The sequence below is a fragment of the Falco cherrug genome, chromosome 11 (genome assembly GCF_023634085.1).
Source record: "Falco cherrug isolate bFalChe1 chromosome 11, bFalChe1.pri, whole genome shotgun sequence".
In the NCBI taxonomy this organism is placed as follows: Eukaryota; Metazoa; Chordata; class Aves; order Falconiformes; family Falconidae; genus Falco; species Falco cherrug.
Window position 1 is genome coordinate 26,786,526 of NC_073707.1, and position 22,645 is coordinate 26,809,170.

General features: G+C 38.1%; 1 protein-coding gene across 6 annotated transcripts in view; it reads right to left on the bottom strand.

Annotated features, from left to right (window-relative positions):
• NAALADL2 (N-acetylated alpha-linked acidic dipeptidase like 2) overlaps positions 1 to 22,645 on the bottom strand; it is a 504,203-nt gene that overhangs the window by 370,068 nt on the left and 111,490 nt on the right. Inside the window, exon 1 of one of the 6 annotated variants that reach the window (XM_027809651.2) lies at positions 15,802 to 16,093. The exons of 4 other annotated variants lie outside the window; for them this stretch is intronic. In XM_027809651.2, the coding sequence (XP_027665452.1) occupies positions 15,802 to 15,844 (43 nt within the window). In that variant the 5' untranslated portion in view covers positions 15,845 to 16,093. Of the gene's footprint in view, positions 1 to 15,801; positions 16,094 to 22,645 lie in introns of those variants that run through there. One more of the 6 variants, XM_027809647.2, reaches the window with a different exon arrangement.

The window sequence follows — 22,645 nt, forward strand, 5'->3', positions numbered from 1 at the left end:
TGAAGATTCTGAGATACCAGTCATTGTGTTTGTGACAAGAGACAAAATCCCCAGTGGACTGAGCCCATCATTTCCAGTGAATTTCCATACCCTGTCAACAGTCAGGGTGCTACATAGATACTCCTGACAGATTCCTGGTGATATGTTAACAGTTTACTCTTGCTGATTAAATGCACGGCAACCAGACAACAATGCAAATTAGCAAGCAGGAAGAACCATTAGAAGTTTGATTCATTACGGGAAAGTAGAAAGTAATTTCAAATAGGACTATTAAAACAGTTAGAAACGCTTTTTCACTATGTCCTAGTTGCAGTTAATTACAAAAAGACAACAAATTTCTTAGAAATATTGAGTTTTGATTTGAGAAAGAAAAACTTTTATAATGGGTGACGTCTAAACTAGCAGGAGCTTTTTGCAAAGACTGACCTGATTAAGAAAAAAATGTATTCTAATTCACATGGAATTCAAAATCTGCCTTTAATGATCTAAGACTAAAAGCTAATGGGAACAAACTTTGGTATATAAAATACAATAATTATACAATTATGATGATACATAAAATTACCAATATGATAAAGCTTGGGTTTAATAACACAATATGGGATACACTGTCACAACGGCCTTACTAAATCACCCATATGCTAGTCAAAATTATTTTTCTTTGATTTTTTCTCTCATACCAACTAAAAGCTCTGCAGAAGCCACAGCATCACTGACTGCATCTGAAAACATCAGTTACTCTTGCATGAAATTGAACTTTATGAAGAATAGGAAATTACTGATGATCTTCAAATTTTGAAGCATAATAGAAATGTTTATCTTTATACTTGGTATAATTTAAACATTTATACACTAGTAATGTAAAATGGCTGAAATGCCTCACTGTTACAGGGTTTACAAATGATAACCGAACAATCCAGTAACATTTAAAATGCTGCTATTTCAAATATACTGTCTCAGCATTCTGCTCCTATTCTATTCCATGGAATATAGGATTTTAATTTTCTCCTATAACAGTAAGCAATCTTGCCTCTATCAGTTTCCCCTCTTTACAACAGATGTGCATATTCAAAGACTTCCCCAAAAAAACACCAAAATAAAACCAACTAACACAAAATGAAAAATATAGACAATATAGGACTTTTTAGCCCATAAATACCATAGAAAAAATTAAACAAGAAAAAAATGTTTGGTTAAAACAGTATGTCAAGCAGAAGCATGCTAACAGGATGATATCCTCCTCCCCCTCCCCCCCCCCCATATGAGAAACTGCAATTTGCCTATTTCAACATATTTATTTTTTTGTTTTCCTGAAAAGTCAGACATGAGTCACTAGATGCAGTGGGTTGCTCCCTCTTCCAATTCTGAGTAAGAAATATACACAAGATCAAGTGAATTAAATGAAATGCAGGCAATTTTCCTGCGATTTTTAAGAAGAATTCAAATCAACTATGACAGGTAGGACAAAGTAGAGAAGTAGTTCTAGTAAAAACGTGTGTATAATTCTGCTTATAATGCCTATAATCGTTAATATGACTAGAATTCAGAAAAAGTTTTAAAGCTTAGGTTTGGTTCAAAATCTCAAACATTTGTGTATGCTTATCAGGTAAGAATTTCCAAACAGAAAACCAAGATGAAAACCATGAAATTTCAGTGGGCTTATTTCACATCTGGTCAAAAATAAATTAAAGAAACAAGCTGTATCTCATTGCCCTCACTCAAGACCTGTCTGCACTCAGACACAGCCCGTATGGAACAACTGAACACAGCCAAGGCCACAGATTCCCACAGCCAAGAAAGAAAAACAGCACAAAAATCACTTTTTAGAAGTTTGAGTTTGGAAGACTGAGATTTGATTTGGACCAAACTCAATTCCTCAGACTTAACTGAAGTTACTGCATCTTTTAAACCCTGACAAGTTTCTATATACATAAGCCTGCTTCATCAAACAATTTTGTTTCTTTCCCTGGGATGCTTAACTCTGCTGAAAGCAGCTCCGTTCCAAGTCTTCAGTATATAGAAAAATCCTATTTCACTTGCCTCTGAGGCAGTTTATTTACACAAGACCAGTACAAAATTAAACAATAAATTAAATCTGAGCATGAGTTCATGATTGGGTTTAAACAGACATCTGTTTCTGAGACAACAAAAAAAGCTATTTTATTTAAAAAAAAAAAAATATCACTTTGGAAATATGAAGGTGATTTTTCTTTCCTGCATCATTTACTTTTGCTGTAATTGCAGTAAAAGTTTCAATCCAGTTCAAACAGCTGCAGCTGACACCAAAAAAACCCAAAACAAACCAACACAGAAAGGGAACAATCCAAGTTTCTTAAACCCAGCAGATGACTTTACAAACAGACAAAAGCCAGGTTTTATTGGACCTTATCCTCATTTAGAGGGAGCACAGCAGTAACCATACACACTGCAGAACTAGGACACAGACATTAAACTCGGTAAAACATTTTCTTTTAGTCTGCATTAAAGACTAAGCAGTAGAGAGAAATAAAGCTACAATGGACTCTCCTCATTACATATATAAAAGAAACCAGAGAACACAATACCCTAAGGCTACATTCATCTTGATACTTAGACTCCTTTTGGTTTTAAAATCAGTTTTATTCCTCTCTTGCTTTTGGGCAGATCTAAAGAAGAAAACCCACCTCTTCCACCTTCACAGACTCTGTTCAGGAAAGGTTCCTTGACTAAGGTAAATGACTGGAGAAATAATACAATTATTGCCTGTGAATGTTTCACCAACTTCCCAGGTTAGGAGTACAACCACATACTGAAAAGGCAAGAATCCTTATCTCTAATATTTATTATTTATTTTTTCTTAAAGCTGAATTCAGTACTAAGCTTAGTGTGTAAACAATCCTGAACTGTAACCACTGCCCTTTTGTGTGTAACCACTGAACACGCAAAAGGTATTGTACAACTTTCCCTCACTACTCATTTGTCTCTGTCATGCTCTGTAGGAGGGGCAAAAATTAACAAAATAAAATTATATATCCAAGGGGGCAGACAATGTGTTTTGCACACTTGATTTATGAAAAATGGCTGTAGGCAAAACAAGATCACCATATTGCATGTGTATATGCACAATACCCACCCACCACAAAGCCTCCAAGTATGATGGATTTCAAGTCACAGATGCACTAACTCCTATGCTTGCAAAAGCATGCAGGTTTGGGACATGATTCACAGATACGTAACCCGTATTCTCTAATCTTCAGCTGAAGAGCACAGTGGTAAGAAAGACTTGTTTACAGACCCTTGAGATGTTCCTCAAGGATGCAAAGAGACACCTTCAGCAAAGCCAGAACGTCAGAACGTGCTGTTTCCTGACTCTTAAGACACCCAGGCCAACACTTGAGCATAGAGTTTGCCCTTAAAAATACAAAATGCAGTGTTATCAGAATAAACAAAACAAACTGCATTTATAAGCAAAGTCTCAGCTTCCACATTTGAGAAAGACTGTATTTAGGATAATGTAAATTCAGGAGCCTAGATTATTTTCCCAAGATATTTGACATCTTAAAATACTTAGCACTTCCATTAGTCAACTAAAAATCAAATCATGTAGATAAATTTTTATTTTCAATTATTTTAAAAAAATATTAAACCAAAACCCTCAAGAATTCTTTTATGTAGTGAACAGATATCTGCATTATAAAAGGAGTTGGAAATGTCATAACACAAATTATAACACAACACTGAAGTAACATACAAGGAACCCGTCGCTTCCAGATCACCTCTGGAGAGTGCTTAGGGATAGTTCGACTGACATAGAGCTTTAAAGCATAAGAAAAAAGGAAAAGTGTTCACTTAACTGCTGTACACAGGGCACTGAAGTAACTAATCCCTCTTTCACTCAGAAACCCATCCTGAATCTTCCACATGTGGTAGGAAGGAGGTAAACATGAATAATTACATCAAGACTTGCATTTAAACCTGTTTTACAACACTAGTATTAGTACAGAGCCTGCAATATCTCAGATGGACAGCCAGCTGGGTATTTGAAAAGTCTGTCTTGAAACGAGAAACATCCTCAGGAAGGCAGAAACTTACTCCCCGCTGTCAGGTTCCCATCAGCGCAGGGGAAGCGGCTGGTGCCACCAGCCTTCATTACACACCATGACCGTAGCAGAACTGGTTTTTAAGCAGATTATCACATTACTTGTTTTGTTCATCTTTCTCTTCCAACCTTTCAGTTCCCATCTTTCATGGTAAGAGTTTTACTCTTCCTCTTGGATTTCAATAGCTCAGCACATTCTAACCTCACATCTTAACAAAGCTTCCTTTTGTACAGAAGACAGGTTTTTTTCCATTTCATTTGAACACTCTCTTCTACTGTTAGAAATGAGCCAATTAAAACCACAGAGGTACTTGTAAGTAGTCCTTGTCGCTATCGTGTTTACCTTTGCTAAGATAAAGGCACTTGAGAATTACTGACAGATTTTTAACCCCACCATGCCTGTGGAGCTCAAGCAGTTCCTACCTGCCCTTCTCAAATGGGAGTCTAAGGTAAAAAGTGATTTGCACAAAGCCAGACAAGGGGGCAACCCAAGCCCATACAGAAGATCAGTTACTTAACCAAAAACTGAAACAAGTCCTCTTCTGTCTTAGCCCATCTATGGCTCTGAGTCTTCAGAGTACAATTCAGCACCTTGCTTTAACAGGTGCCAGCTACCGCTTTCTTCTTTCTCTTCCTACCTAAAGGCGCCTATCTCCCTGCATGTAAACATCAGAAAATTTAGTGGCATTCATCTATTGTTAGAGCAGACACCATGTTACAGCAAACAAAAATTCTCTCCAAAGCAAAAGCCAATTAATTGCATGTCTTACATAACCAATTTTTTAAAAGGAAACAAACAAAAAAAGCATAAGTTAATTGCATTTTAATATAAAATCTTTACACCTTTTGCAGATGATTAGGTTATTTCACAGTTTATTATAAAACATTTTCTGTTGTCATTAACTGAAAGTTAATAGTTTTCTGGTGTGGTGGCTTGAGTGTAGGAACTGCAGTGACACACCAACATGAATTTTAAGTTGCTGCATACAGCAGCAGTACAAACCTGACCTTCCAGCCAGAAACAATACATAAATAAATGGGAGTAAATAAAAATTAGCGCTTTTTCAAGGTATTGAGCTTCCCTTTGTCATCAAAATAAATAGCTCAACACATAAACAGCAGAACTTTTCTGGAGTGTAAGGCCCAGATTACATGGCTAAAGGGTAACTGCAGAGGAATGAAAAATCAAGGCAGCTCTGGGTTCTCAATCCGGGAAGTTTTGAGGCGTTTCAATGGCTTTACATTTCACACATCTAATTTTTTTCAGAACATGAAAGCAGACAAAAAATATTATTCAAGTAGTACCAGGACTCTTCAGAGAAGTAGAGTGGTAGTTTTAATTTTACAGAGAGGGCTCTGCAGTCAGAGCCACCACCTTAGTTTTGTTCCATAAGGAGAATGCAGATGCATGTTTTGATTTAGACATTTAGTCTTATATCAAAATATTTAACTCAGAACTTGCTATAGAAATCCTTCAGAAACTGCATCAATTGCTCCATGTCCTTGAAATGGCCACAGCTGTCTTCCACAGTGAGGTTCATCCTAACAAAACACTCGATGCTCAGACAACACATTTCGTCTCTGTGTGTTCTTAATAGGCTTCCGTTTACCTGCTGGAGTGCAACCTGTCAGTTTGGCCACATTAAATGCCTGCAAGCCTCAGTGATATTTCTTCTACCCCTTTTGTTCAAGGCTAGGCAGAGTAAAGTCAGCCAGAAGGGTTCAAGCACCAATACGCCACTGGCAGACACTATACGGGGAAGCGATTTCCTGCCAAAGATTTGGCAACGGCTACTACAAGCTGCCTCTCTGAAGTCATCTTTGTCCTACTTTGCTTAGTTTACTTATTCAGTAAGAGGTCACAGCATCACTGTAACATGCACAAAGTTTGAGAAACTTCAGATGCCATTTGGTACTGGTGCTACCAACAGGGTGCATGAAGATAAAAAGATGAGAACATAAGTAAAACCAACACACACAAGGGGAGAGAGGTGCATCTACCCCTTGCTGAAATAGGGAGAGGAGTACAGCATTTCTCAAGGGTGCTCTGGGAGTTTCCTTTACAGCCTACCCACAAGCTATAGCTTTACAGACATGCTTCCTTTCAACATATTATTTGGCACTAACATCAGGCTCACTGCATCTTTGTTTTGAGCCAACTAAAATAGCACCAACTTGCCATGAGGCTCAGGATCACACAAACTGTCTCCTTGCTTTACACAATGTAGACATCTGGAGAGCCAGGGAGCACTTTTTGGTCCCCATAGGCACCTCCTCAGTACTCAAGTCTCCATCACTCTTTGCCATTGTGGTGAGTTGCCCTCAATGGTCCTTGCAAGGGCCAGTTGTTTGGAGGTCTTTGACCCATTTTACTCTATGTAACTCCAGTTTCCTCCTGGATAGGAAAGAATCCCTTCCTCCATTTACCTCAAAAAAGGTGGGCACGAAGCAGCATCTCCTCAAAGACCATTTTGGAATGGGGGAACAGAAAGGGAGCTTTATCCTACTCTGCCTACAAGGATCCTTGTACTGAAATTTTGAGGAGAGTATACCCTGTATTTCCAGTCACCTAAAATGACCGCTTTTGGGGATCACCTCGGTTCTCTCTCTTTCACCTGCAGTCAAACCTCATGAAGCATAAGCAGACATGCCATGAAACAGCACATCGGGCTCTAGGCCTTATGATTAGAAAGGTAGTCTGAATTTCTAATGCTGCACTCATTACAAGCTGCTCAGAAATTCAAACTTGTTAAAAAGCTCTTCCTCCCACTCTGTGACATCTGAGTAAGCGCTCACTGTGCTGAAGAGCAATGCTAGCTTTGCCACTGACTCCAGATCAGATCAAAATTTCAATGTTACTATTTTAAGCTGGACTTAATTTTTTTATACTAACACCAATTGTCTAACAGTCCCGGTTTAAGGCAAGAAGTACACAAATAAGGTTCCAGCTTTTGTCTCATCTGGCCCTTGAAATTATAATTTTTCCACAACAAAGCCAGTTGTATTGCAATTGCAATTTTAAATGTACCTCTAAGACAAGAAACATACTGTATACATTATAGTGTCCCATGGTGAGAAAGGGTCTTTGATAGAATTAGAATTTGCTTTCTTGCATCTGAAATGCAAATTTCTCTGGAGATGGCTAAAAAAATCTGGTAAGAAACAAAAAACTCTTCAGCAATAAAATATTTTTAGTACATAAACAAACCAAAATATTCTCATTTGCATATGGTACATCTTCATCTCCTGTGACATTTTTTATTTTTATCTTACATGACAATGCTACTCTCAAACTAAATAACCAAAAAAAGCAGGCAACAGTTCTGATGCCAGATGCTGAAGATCAATAGCTATTTCCCAAAGTTTATGGCATAATTAAAATTTGTAACAGGAATAATTTTCTTTTCAACCCCTCAGGCTAAGCCTAGAATTATTGACTAAGTCAAAGTTATGTAGTGTAGCATTTTTTATTATGTTTATGGATAATATAAAGGATTTTACAGTTTTTACATGTAATCTGATAAGTATAGAAACAGTAAATAGGAAAAATTCTCTCTATCAACGAAGCAACAGTTATAAACATTTTGTTGTTTAGGTATGTAGAGGACATAGGTTTATTTAATTATCTGCTAGTTAACCATCAGCTATACTGCAGCGTACAGGTGGATGGCCAGAATGCCCATGAATTAACAGCAAATTGAATGTACAGTCCCTTAGAACTCAACAGAGCCTTTGTTACAGGGAGGCAGCATCCCAGGAATGGCGTGCAAGGTTCCACAGTTGTTAAAGCTGCCAGGAGCTGGAGTAATACAGTATCTGCAATTTAATTTGTTGGCATATGCGAATGGCTTTGTATTTATAACCCGAACTGCCCACCTATGCTTTCTTCCACCCAAGGCATACTGAGAAGAGACTTGAAGAGAGAAAGGAGAGTGAACAAGAAGAGAGCGCAGTTGATTAAGGACATCTACGCACAACCTCTGTGAGGAGAGGGAAAAAACTATTCTGCCACACTACCAACACTGCCATGATTTGGGTTTACTGTAACTCTCAGGCGTTCAGGTCAAATATACCCAGTTTAGACGTTAAAAGGTGTATATTTGTTTCCTGTCAGCCCTAAAAATTCAGCCTTGGGCAGTGGAAGTCTAACTGGATTATTCCCTGCTCATGTGTCTCAGTCGATGCTAATAACAACACAGGCCAAACTAAACCCTCTGAAACCTGTGCAACCCCATTACTTTCACTGCATTTTCACAAATAAAATATAACCAGAAAGTTGGTAAACATTTCTGCTGATGAAGCACAAGAATAAACACAGTCTGACTCAGCCCCTCTCTGCAGCACTAGCAGGAATAAAATGTGGTAAACTTAATTGTGTTATGAAGGCACATAAAATCTGAGCTTACACAGACAGCAGAAATGCCACTTTTATACAACTACTGTTTGAAGAAAAAGATGAATATACATACAAATTGACAAAGCCAGCTATTATGAAACTATGCCTAGTACTATAGATTCACAGTAACATTCAGGCTAAAAACCTCAGCTCCGCTTTCTAGGACTGTTTCCACAGGGATGGATTTAGTTAACTTTATGTTATGCTTTTTATTCTCCTGAATGCTAAGAAAAGCTTTAGTATATAACCAAAATATAACCAGAAACATGAAACTGGAAAAAGGCAGAAGCTGCTGCAGCAACACTGCAAGACTGGACTCCTAGCACCGAAATGCAGGTCCAAAGGCACCCCATAGATCTGCACCACCTGAAACACATCCTCAGGTAAACATGACAGTGGAGATAGTGGACTCTTAAAAAAACACAAATTAAAAATTTGAGCCAAAAGCTCCAACACTGCTACACAGAACATGCCCATCTTTCTTGAGAGAGAAGAACATGGCAGGTGTCCTTAAAGCTAACCATTGGTTTCCAATGGTTTCTAGCTACTTTCCTGATGGAGATCATGTAAATCTTGCTTCTCTGACTGCTGACTAAATGCAAAAGCAAAAGTTCTGCATTTACTGTTCCCAGTTTCATATGTTCCACAACCATGAAATTCCTAAATATTGTCACAACTATAACATAGACATTAAATACAGCTGAACTGCATCCTTATAGAGTTCTTTTTCTCTGAAATAATGAGAACTAGGAAATACTGTAACAGGTAATGAAATCACAGTATTTCTGAAAAACATGCGTCCTTCTTTAGCAAACCATGCAGCATTTTGTTCTGTGTGGACATGTCCACATTTCCTCAATATTGCACAGTTTGTGTAATTAAAAATTAATCTTAGGATATGAAGATCTGAAGTCACTGAAAAGTAATTAAACTTGTTTTCCTTCCCCGCCCCCTATACCTAAGACATATATTCAGCTTCATCTACTGCTGCATAAATCAACTTTATCTTCAACAAAATCTTCTGGAAAAATATGCTTCCAGAAGAACATCTGAAATATCCACACTTGCCTGAACATTGTCAAGTTCACCTGACAGAGTCCATAAGCCTCACTTCCTTAGTAAATAAGGCTAAAAGAGCCAAAATCGCTCAGATTTTTTACTTCAGATTTTACCTACTTGTCATGAATATGGACACATAACGATTGAAACCTGTACACGATGAACATCACTAAGACAGTGCAAGTCTTTACACAGTGCACTTCACCTCTTTTCAAGGCAAGTGCAAATGACGAGACATAAAATGTTTTCTGTGTCTGTCATATTCTGATTGACAGCCTTCACAGGGTGCTTTTAGTTTAACAAATCACAAACAATTTCAGAAGGGTAAATTCAAGCAATATGCCTTCTCTCGCCAATAGCCTGCTTGGCCTCATCATTAGAAACATGTGTGAGATGGAAAATAACTCAAATGCTCAATAAGATTTCCTTTCGCTAATATACAGTTACTTCATACACCTCGAGATACACAATACATAGTAACATATATATTATGGCTATCTGGAAATGCATAGTCACCCAAAACCACTAGGAACAGCAGGAGAACTAAGAAAACCAAGTCTCCAGATTTTGAACAAATCTACAATGACATGTTTCAAGTTGTTCAAAATTCAATACATACTACATAGGAGACCATTATTGCACAGGTATTGTGCCAGCAGTCTTTTTATTTTACTTAGATGTCCTAAGTATCTGATGTTTCTCCTACTGGTTTGAATCTAACTAAAATAACAATGACAATGGTATAAAAAAAAAAAAAGGGGGGGGGGGGGGGGGCGGCGGAACCGGAGCAAAAAAATACACACATGATCATGGAAAAGTAGAAATTCTTTCAATAAAGTCTACTTTATGCTACTTTTTCATCCTTACTTAAAGCATATTATATTACAATGTAATGTGACTACATTACTGTCAAGCTATGACCATGAATCTAATGGAATATTATGAATATCGTTAAGTATGAAAAGAGTAATTAAGGGACCAGGTCAGGGGCAGGTTGGGGGATGACACAACAGGGGGGGAAAAAAAGCCCACACCAAAACTAAACACTTAGAAAAACCGATTTAAATGCCTTGATCACAATGATATTGCAATGAAGAAAACAACCTTACCTGTCTTCTATAAAGCGTATCTCAGTCAGCAACTCAGTGCCCCACAGAATGCTGTTTAGGATACTGTCCCAGGATCACACCACTGCGTTTGTGGTGGAGATCAGTGGACATACTGTTTTTCAAGCAAAAGAAAAAGACTAATCAAATAAACCCCCCTCACCACCACCACCTTTTCCACCAGGACTATGGAATGCAATCCCTGCACAAAGGTGGAAAAAATTCCAGCCACTTCCAGAAAACTTCCAGTACCTGAAGGAGGAGGAAAAAGACACCTTGTCTGAACCTGGTATGAATGCACAGCACTCTGCAGATTACGAAGCAGTGTTATATCTGCATAAGGTGTTTACATAAACCTTGGGGTTTTTTGCCTGAACTGCTAAAACCACGTTTATATTCCCTCTGTGTCAACCTCAGTTCTTTACTTTTCTCCAGAAAGCGACACGCTTTCAGAGAAAAGAGGCATGGGAACGGCCAAAATAAATATAATGCTTACCACACACTCTGTGCAATGATATATAGGGGGAAAATCCAGCAACTGCTATGGGATCACTTCCCTGCTCGGCAAACACCAAATCTGATAGTCCCTACTGCCAACAAGAGCTTATTTCTGCATTTCGTAGACTTTCAAAGTTTAAAGTAGCTTTACAATCAAGATCATGAGGAAATGTTTTTGGACACTTTGCAAGCATCATCCTTTTACTATACATCTACTACATTTTCAATTTCAGTTCTATTTATTGCAGCAAGATGTTGCTATCTTGTTTCATTTTCAGGCATATATATTAGGATGCAATCATCTGCAACATACCCCTAAGAACTGGTAAGGACTGTAACCGCAAAAAAACAATAACACTAAGCAGATTGGGAGCTGGAAGTCTTGGGTTTGATATCCAGTTATGTAGTGGATTCTCACCATTGGAGAAAGATTCACTGTTCCCGTGCTTCAATTTATGCAGTTTTCTCAGTTTCAATATGCTCATGTTAGTGAGGATATTTCTGTAGAACTGAAATTTCAAACCCTGATTCATGAGCACGTATAAACTGGGAAATTAAAGCTGGGTTTTTTTTTAAAAAAAAAAAACATATATATATATATATATGTGATAAAAAGAGTTAAAAGCACCCAGAAAAAATCAGAATGACTTCAGCTGAAGTCAAAAGAGTGCTCTGTGCTAATCCAGCTGCTCATGGCTCTGCAGGACTATTTGAATCTCCTATTTTTCACAGGACCAGGATAGTGATCAGAACATACTTCTCCAGCTCTCTAGATTCACCACTTTGAAATGAAAGTAAAAAATCTACAGGGGGCAGCAATAAAATGAATTATTTAAAATTACCCATTGTTACTGTACCCAGTTGGGGAATGGAGCCAATCTGTATAAGAAATGCTGTCAGAGGAAACCCTCACTACTATCATTCATAAAGAGCCAAGAAGGGACCCCGTGATGTTCTGCTAATAACTGTCCAGAGAGCAAACAGGCACTCAATTTTGAGGACTGAGGTCATCCAACACAAAGGGCAGAGGAAGTGTTTCTACAATGGACCTTCAGAGTTACCACCTTTTGTTACAGAATCCCACAGTTAATAACTGCAGCTGATTACAGCACTTATTAGCGTCATTCAGAGTCCTGCTCAAACACACAAACCTGAAACAAAACTGACCTCCATACAGCCTAGCAATCAGGGTAGACCTGGTGGCCAAAAAGCCCCCTCATTAAGAAAGGGAAGCTTGAGACTGAAAAGCCACCCTTCTGAAATTCGCTTTCTGGGACATTCCCTTTTTAATTCCCACTGCCCCATACAAGCATGCTACGTTCTTTATGTAGGCTCTTGGTATTTTCCTATCCCCTTTCTCAGCAAAAAGTTGTAGCTACCTCTTTTAGACCTGGCCTGTAAATGTTTCATGAGACTACATACATATTGATCTAAAAATCAACATCAGAAAGCAAGAACAAACCTAAGGAACATACACTTCAGAGCTGATCCAAAGCCCAGATAAACTACAGAAGAAATCTGAACTTGCTGGAAATTATTAAGAAATACTATACTTATTTAATCATATGTTTATATTAAGGACATATATAATGAAACCACTTATAAAAATGCTTTATACATGTTAATAAGCAGCACATACAGGAGCCCTGAAAAAACAGTTATTTTCAGGATGGTATATTAATAATGCTCATATGACTGTTCTCAGTCTTGCTCACTTATGGTGCCTCCCAAGAACTGAAAGAACAAGCTGCTTTGACATGAACTTGTCAATTTAACTCTGTCCTCCATGGGCCGGAAAGGCAAGCATGTATTACACACACTTAGCAAGCGAGCAAAGCTACTGTGATCATCTAGCAACATAATACAGTGTAAAATCAATTACAACTCATGTACAATATCATAAAATAAAAATTTACAGTAATTGCATCTTGTGGGGCTAATATTGTCATACTCTCTGGTAAACCGTACTTAATTTACAGGAAGGCTGAAAGCAAGAACTTGTGTGAAGGAATGGATCTTGATTCCAGAAGCAAAAAATCCAACAAGAACAAAAAAAGCAAAAAACCCAAACCACCGCAAAAATACAAGATATTCTCAGTTAGTTGCAGTGCATTTTTGGAGGGCTCTCAGTGTGCTCACTTGAAAAAGGAATCAATTAGTGGCTGGCAGTCAAAGTCCAATTGTTCTGGGCTTTGCTCTTTTCAGTTGTCACACCCAGGCTGCAAGCATCCGCAGAAATGGAGGTCTGAAGCATTTACAGAAGTCGCAGAACAACAACGGAATGGAACCAAGAGCTAATTTATTCTCTGAGCTTACTGTACTTGGTGCAAAACAAAAATGCTGTGACGGCAGCGTGACCTTATATTTTCTGATTGACCAGATGGTGAGAATTACTGATTTATGTAAGCCCCGAGCCTTCTTCACCATCTGACGGCTGTTTGGTGAAATCAAATAAAGGTCTCTGCGTAGTCTTTAGTGCACAAACCTAATCATCGCAAGACCATTATGTTGTGCCCTTAGAAGAAAATGCTGCAGGGAAAGGCAAGGAGTGAACAGGACCGAAACCCTTGGATCCACAACAAAGGGCTTTTTTACATAGCAGAACACAGACACATGGGTATAGCACAGCAAGTTGGTTCGTGCACCTGCTGCCCAGGCCGTATCTCTTTTGCTAATGAATAAGTGAAGCCAGCCTCCAGGGCTGTCAATCTGGCACCTTTAGTTATTCAGACAAGCGCAAAGTTCTCTAAAAATAAATAATATGAAAAGAAATACACGTTGTCTCACTTGCAGTGGTTTTGACAGGTATCCTGAGTAATGTTAATTCTTCCACCTTTTCTTCCTTAAAAAATACCAGTTGAATCACCAATTATTTTGGACAGTTTCTAAAAACAAGCACACATGGAAATAACCCAGTACATCAGATGGATGGCAACTGGAAAAACTTAATGCTGGGAGTGTATGTGTGTGTTTGCATGCATGTACACACAGAACATTTTTATTTTTAAAAAATGGTATTACTGCACAGCCCTAATTCTCATCCCATTTCCACTAATGAAAATCAAAAGGAATTCCATTTGACTAAGCTCACTCATACTAATGGAGAAAAGGCAAAAATTAAGTCAGAATCACTATCACGGTTCCCAAAAGACCTGTATGAAATGCAGTAGGCCTGAACACATTTTACATCTGGTTTATCAATATAATTTTATTAGCAACAGTGAAATAGCTCCTTACTTCCTTCTGAAGTAAGATCAGAATTACGCTGGATATATTTCTGAACAGAATACTCCTGCAACCACAAGTCAGCTCCTGAATGGAGAGACAGAAGAAAGAAACAATAGCAATTCTCTCATGACCAGAAATGGTGTTTAGACGATTACACTACTGAACATTGCTGTTGCTTTTTTCAAAAATAAAACCTGGATCAAAACTGAATTTACTATTTTTTATTTTCTGTGTAGTATGTACATACTTATTAATACACACACACACAAAAGGCAGTGGAATAGTTCTCTGTGAACAAAATCTGCTCTGGCATTAACAGAATTATCCCCAACTAACATAGGTCTGAGATGTATCTGAATCCCAGTATAACACGCTTGCATGTATATAAAGAATAACTTCACAGGAAAAATAGCAACACATCTTCTCATTGCCTAGAAAGTTACCATTTCAAGTCCTGGAAAATAATTTGCAAATTTTGTAATAGATTGAAGATTCTTGCAAACCCCAAAATAGATACAAAGCTTTATCCCTGGCTGGTATGCAAAGTGTAAGAAAGAGGCCAGAAAGAACCTGGTAAAGTCAAGCAAAAGAAAAGCACAGGTTGAATGTCAGGGGAAAAAAAACACTGAACGCTAAGAAGATAAAATAATGGAATAATTCCTCAGGAAGATAATATTTCCTGGGACGCTAAAACTGCCTGTTGAAAGAAAAAAGGGCTACTGGGAAAACATTCTTTCTCAAAGCAAAAGCTTGACATTAATGTTGCAAAAGAAGGACTAAGCAAGATTTATGAACGGTTGTGTTCAGGCTTCTATTGAAAATTTAAAACACCTAGGAATGAATACTCTGTTCTTACAGTTACTCACACAAGTGCTTACAAGGGCTATTTTGCATGCGTGTGTTGGTGTTACTTAGCACAGCCCACAGAAGAAAACAAAACAGCAACAATCCGGAATAAGCCAAGACTACAAAATGCAAATAGTATCTTTCATCTTTATGCATCTGCCATGCCCAGCTCACAGGCAGCAGGTACTCAATTTGTGTAAAACGGTTGTGCAAAGCATTTCCTATCCAAAAAAATATTTGCATAAGACTGAACTAAGTTACAGAACAGTACCCTCAACATCCACAGACACCTGAAGTTTCAAGCCACTTGTGTTGGCAATGCAGTGCCAAATGCTTACGTGATCTTATCAGGCCTTCCCTTACCCTTCTAAATTCATGCCATGTTATTTTTAAAAACAAGTTTTGCAGAGATGATGGATGTGGATTTCCTCCTTTCCCCAAAACACATGCACATGCAAAAACACACCCCCTGATGTGGACGCGCAGCACATGCTGCAACAGCCCACAGGAAAACAAGCTCCCACATGCAGAGACTAACAATGCCCCGAACCTCCCAACAGCACAGCATTTCCCAGGTCGAATGTGCTTACCTTGTTGGCACAGGCTCCGTACACTAGATTCATTCTCTCCCATTTCTAGAAAACAATAAGCTGCCCTGTAAGGAGCCAAGTCGTTTTATCGAGTTGACTTGGTCACTGTGCAAGTTTTGACCTCCTGACTTTCAAGTGTGCATGGTAACCGTACACCTAACTTTCTTCTGTGAATAATTAGTATCTTGCTTCCTGAGCTACCTGGGCTTGCCTGACCTGTTTCTCTATAAACTGACATCACATCCTTTGATCTCCTTTGATTAACATGTGCTTCAGGCAAGGCTGCTTTGTCTCCTCTTGGACTCTCCTCCTTATTTGTTCCCCACCCTTTCCTTTCACTTTCACACAGACAGCAATCCCAAGACATTTTCTCTTTCGCAGCAGGTGTTTTAGTCAAAATGCCAAAGCCTGCAGAATGTTTGCAACTGATTTTATAGATCCTCTAAATTTTCATTTCACAGGAAAACTAAATGCTAACTATATCAAGCCAATCTCTGTGGGATGGGAACTCCGCAGCCACAGCTCTCCACCACTGAGAACAATGATTGCCACAGACACAGTGCCCCTTGGCGAAATTTTTGCAAAGATCCCAAAATCTAAAACCCACACCCACCCTTCCACTGCCTTTCACCAGGATTACCTCCAAGGAACCACTGTCTTTCACAAGGATTACCTCCAAGAAAAATGCATTACTTGAACACTGTAATTTTGAGATTGTTTTGACTGTGTAACAGAAAGGGCTTCTAAATGAAACAAAAAGGTACTTTGTTTCTCCTCTTTCCCCAGCACAAGGACACAAATTTTTAAGATAATCTCACCCAGCCAGACTTCAAGTTCAGGTCCAAGAAAATATTTGTTCTTTTCTGCTGTGGAAATCAAATAACAGGTGTCTGATGCATTTGTGATCAATTTGTTGAACAAGTACACCTGTATCTCTGCCTACAAAGTTAGCTTTATTTTAACATTTACATTTGCAACTGCCAATGACAAAAATCAAAGAGAAGCCATAGCACTATTTTAAAAGAACAAACAATGACAAATTAAAAGAGCTAAGTAGTTCTCGCAGTGTGAGAGCCAAGTAGTTCTCACAATGTTAACCTCTGTCTGGATTAATCTCAAAATGGTCTAATCAATAGCATTATAATTTTTAATCCAGTAGAAAATAAGTATATTTTTACAACTAAACTGTATTGTATTTTTCCTCCCTTTTTTAAAAAAAGTACTGAAATGATTATTTATTAGAACAGAAACACAGATGGGGAAAACATGAAGTAGTCTTTCAAGATAATTCAGGCTAGATAAAGCATACCTTTAAAGCAGAATTTCTGAAACAAACTATGCCAATTCAAACAAAAGTTTTATTTACGAATAAGAATATCCCCAATCCTCAAGCTAATCATCACACAGGAAGAAGTAAAAAATATTTATGCCCTTTAGTGATTTACTGTCCACTGTTTCCGTGCATGCTAAGCACCTTCCTCATCCACACACACAACTAGCTTTTAGCCATACTTCAATGTCTGACTTTTGCTAGAGAAAGTAAATCAGACATACCAAACCAGAATCATCTGAGCAATGAATTCCAAAAGAACTTCTCACCTGGTTCACAAAAATGAAGGAGTTTACAAGAAAAACCTCATGCTTTATCCTCGCCTGATTATCAAATTAGCCAGCTTAAATGAACCGTTCCACAGTCTGAAAAGGCTTTTTACCAAGAAAGCAAAGAGAAAAGCAAAATGAACTTATATTTGAAAAGGGAGCCTTTCATTATTTTATTTATGTTCATTTAGCTGAGCTTTTGCTAGTTTTCTTCCCCATAATCTGCAGACTCAGCTCCTGGCCCAACATTTGAAGTCAGTGGTTCCTACATTCCACCTCATCCCTCCTCGAATCCCAATTTACTGTCCATGAACCGCAGCTGCCCTAGGCCAGGTTAAAGTCACTGTAGGGGGGGGAGACTCCAGCACATGCCTGGGCAATCTCCCCAGCTGCACAGCAGACACCCAGCAACTTCCAGTTCCAATGCTGAACATTAGCTCGAGATAATTCACTAAGTTTTCACTTGCAAGTATGAGCAAAACATTCAGTTGAAACACCCATATAGTGGCTGGAGGTCTTTTTCAGCTCGGTTCTAATGCACCTTCCTCTACCTCAGGACAGACTCTAAATTCAGTATTTTTTGTGTGTGGAGAAATGCATAAATAATACCTTTGTTGGCTCTGTGATTACTTCAAGAGTAACAAACCAAAGTGGCCTTTCCTGAAAATATCCAATAGTACAGTTAATGAAACAAGCATGCAAAAGTAGATACTGACGCTTCATTAAAGGGCCTGACTATGTCTATTCATGCTTTTCAAATATGCCCCCAATACAAAAGGATATCTGCATGATTTTCCTGAAGCTCAAAGCTGACCAAACACACCTAAAACTGAAAAAGATTTGGACAGCAATCTTTCTTTGTCTCAGCTCTCAAACAAGGCCACTATGGCAAGCATACCATTTACTATCAATTTGATTTGGGAACCAAAACCTAGGTTGCACGTAGTCCTTCCTGGGGACAGCAGAGGAGCTCATACAGAAACTCTTTCTTGACCACCAAACATGGGGAAGTAAAAAATCTAGTGCAGAGTTTGTGTATTCAAACAAGCTTAAGTTGGTCTGTATTTAAGAGACATAATTAAGAAAAACAAGTTTGTTTATCAATGAAGTTCTGGAGTGCAAAACAAAGTATGTGGCAATTAACTGATGAGAGAGAAAGCCCTCTCTAAACACAAACTGTCCATTTCTTGAAAGACAGAAATTGTTAAATACCCTAGATTATTGTAACTTCTAAACACGGGAGAAATCAAAATGATTAGTTTTCATCTTCAATGCTGTAGTCTGTGAGGTCCTCCCCCATACAGAGAGAGCTACTAATTCCAAAGAAAACAGAAGACTAAGGCAATAGAAAATAACTATTCCTCTCAGCTACTGAGTACCAACACTTTCCTTAAAGAGCCTGATTTTAGGCTTTTAGCACCTACAGAAGTATTTTGTAGCTTAAGTTCTAGCATTTTATCACATCACCTTCTGTTAACTCTTAAATATTTTTAAGAATTCAAGAGATGAGAGCGATAGTGCTGAAAATACTTCTTCCTTGGAAATGAAGCCTACAAGTGGGAATAGCGCAAAAAGGACTGAAATTCAAGATTTTTCACACTCCCTCTTCCAACAATGACTGATGGTGAGAAATGGCTAGCTTGGTTTTATGCTCTCCTAAAACTGTCTGGTGTGCTCACTTGCGTGCAATGATTTACATAGAGTGCTTTCCAAAGGAGGAGCTCTTAATTCATTCACTCTCTCTAGAAAAACCCAGATGTGAAAATGCAGCAGTTTTGTTCTGCTCCCAGAAGAGAAAGTCGTTCTGTGCATTTACCATACAGCAACTACAACGTTCCTTGATTCAAAGGAGAGCCACCGACAGACAATGATCAGAGACATAATTTGATGATGATATCAATCAGGCCTACAAAAGAGAAAAGCTAGATCTTACGCTCTGCACAGAGCCATGCTGAACAGCCAGATCACTGAATCATAGTGCAAACGTCATACAAGCCTAAGTTCAATGTCTTCAGAAACGTTACCCTCCACCAATAATTAGAAGGTTTGCCAGAGGATGAATATTATCACAAGTTTTCTAGGGTAGTTCTGCAAACAAACAGAGAGGTTCTCACAACTGAAAGCCTTCAGAAAATGAAAGGTTTGCTGTAAGTGCTTGCCAAATTGTTTTCAGGACTCTCGTTTCTACTCAAGAATCTAGATATTTTACAGAATTAATGTAAGCAAAGTAATACCATCAACAGCTGACACAGTTGCTGTCATTCTTTATTGGTAATGCGTTTCAAACTCCCAGAGGTATTACGCTACATAATCTTAAATGTAATAGAAAGGGGTGGTTTTGTTTTGGTTGTTTTGGTTTTGGTTTGTTTTTTCCCCAAAAAGAATATAGTTTTATAAACATGAATAATGAGGCACACTTATTACACGTGAAATTGCACAGATAATACAAATCATATCTAGAACTGAAATATAAGTACTGGGACCACACAGAGTTCTTTTTATACAAATCACTAAGATGACTCCCTGATCCAGGCTCTGTGAAAGCTTGCTAGCTGATGACCAAGTGTTTTAAAGCATGTCACAAGGGAGAAGCAGTCCACAAAGTTTCTTGTAATGTACCTGTCTGGCACCGCAGGCTGACTTTTTCACAGGAAAGAATAAAAAGTATTTCACCTTCATCAATGGCAGGAGTGCTAAGAGAGAAGGGTGGTGCCAATTCAATCTCCCTCACAAAAACAGGGAGCACAGGTACTGATGTTCAGGTTTTTATATTGTGAGTGTTTGAGGGTTTGTTTTGTTCTTGCTGGTTATTTGTTTAAGAGCAACAAGGCTATTTTATTTGTTCCATGGAAAATAGCACAGTAAAAGAGATGGCATTATTTGGTCAGCCTCCAAATTATAAGCAGTTGCTTAGCTTACAGTCTCAATTAAAACAGGAGATGGGAGGGAAGAAAGTATTTTCTTCCACAATTAAAATGGATTAAAAACAAAAGCAGGAATAACCAGTCTCAAAAACGACAGTGAAACAGGTTTTCAGTGTTAATGGAAACGATGCACTAAAAACCAAAAAGAAGCAATGACTGAGTGCCAGCAGGCGGAACCAGCACAGACCGAGCTGAGCAGTGAGCAAAACCCAAGAAAGACTGACTTCATCATGGATGAGATTTTCATCCCACATTCCTCTAGCCCGTTTGAGTTTTATTTCCAAGCCTAGCTGTGGTAAACAGGTTTTCACCAGTTACAAGGAAGCTGTCGTATAAAACTTCATACGGATGCAAACACCACCACTTTTGAGCTTAGTGGGAAGCAAAGCATATTTTCTCTCTTTTATTTCTGAGCACCAATTCCAGCTCACTACAACTTCTCAGAAAAATATAACTTTGTTGGAACAACTATTTTTATGGTGAAAAGAACTAGTTTTAATGAGTCTTCCATGAAGAAAGTTTCTTAGGTTTAAAAATGGTTGTGGGTTTTTTTTGTTGTTAGTTTGGATTTGTTGGGGGGTTTTTGTTGTTTTGTTGTTTGTTGGGGTTTTTCAAGAGACCAGAAAAGGCTCCAAACCACCCACTCTAACCTGCAACATACTGATGTGGACTGAACAGCACTAAGATTTAGGTCTTCCAGACCCAACAGGAGGTGTTTCTTCCTCCTGGCCACTTTGTTGGAGAATGGTTCCAAAGAGCAGCAATCTCAATATGACTAACAGGTAGCTCAAGGCTCCCCCTGGTCCCTTGCTAAGTGAGAAAATAACACATCAAGGGAATTTATTAGTATGCAGCAGAAAATAGGGTTCAAAACATCCACGGGGTTTTCATTATTTTTTGTTGTTTTACTAATAATGCATACATTACTTTTCAAAATACCTGAATTATGGATAATTGTTCTGTCTCTCTGAGACCTATCAGTCCTGACATGATTGACAAGTGTAACACAGTAGAGGGGATCTAAGACTACAATTCAATTTGTGACCCCATTTGATAGCTTTCTGACCATAAGGAAACAACTCAACATCTCTCTTTCTCCACTCTATAAGTCATGCTTTGGAAAGCTAAACAAGGACACTTTGACCACTTTCCCCAACAGAGGTGTTTTTCCCTCCACAGAAAACAGGTGCTTTGTCAAAATGTCGTTTCTGAAGTTTCTTTAAATATCTTTTTCTAATCAGTTCCTGTTCCTCAGTTTTCTTTCACTCAGCTTTAGCAACTAAACCTCAAAAAAATGTTAGCAATCAAAATCAGCAATGGCCTCCTGATTCACTTCTAGTGTTTTTAAACTTCCTACTTAATGAAAATATAGATGAGAGTGTAAAAAATAAATAACAACTCTAGCTGACTTCAGCAGCTGAAAGATGACTGCACAAAAGCCAAAGCTACAGACATGTTACTATGAAGCTGGTTTGCAGAAGATAGAAATAGTAAGTATTAGCTCCTCTTTTTTCCTTCTGATTTGGTCTTTTCAATATTAAACAAAATCAAATTATGCAAACAAGTATAAAGAGCTGATTCATGGAAGACAATACTTGATAGTATGGCCATGCAAATGATAGTAATGCAGAGCATATAAGATCCAGTAAAAAGGGTAACAATTTCACTGCCCTTCAATCCACTTCATTATTTACAAAAGCAGTGAAATTAAATCAGTGCTTTTTAAAGATGCTGTTTGTTTTGCTTAAAAATACCTGCAAAATTTATTTCTACCACCCCTGCTTGTGATGCATCTTGTCGTTATAATTGAAAGCAAAGGACAAACTGAATGACAAAAGTAAGCAGCTTAATAAAAGGAGTGCAAAAGAGTGAGGGAATGAAAAATGTTTTCCTAATATTTGTCAGAAAGAGAGCTAACACTATAAATGCCAGCTAATACTGAACTCCATCTTGCACAACTAAGAATTAAATCTCACTATTCTAAGATCACATTAGGAAGTACAGAGCCTAAAAGCCTGACACAGGGAATCAAAAGCTGATCGGCTTTAATAATTAAAAAACAAACAAACAAACAAACAAAACAAAACACCATTTTATCCTTATTCTACCCTTTTAGAGGAAGCATTTCTTCAAAAGACAAACATGGGTGACACTGTGTTTTGATTTCGGCAAGATGAACACTCATCTCTAGATACATTTAGCACAGCTGGCAAGAATTATGGTTTAAGTAGGTCCGGTTGCATTCCAGCCACATATGCAAGCTTTTATAACAAATACACTGTATAAAATACAGTGAATTAATACACAGATGGATTTTCAAG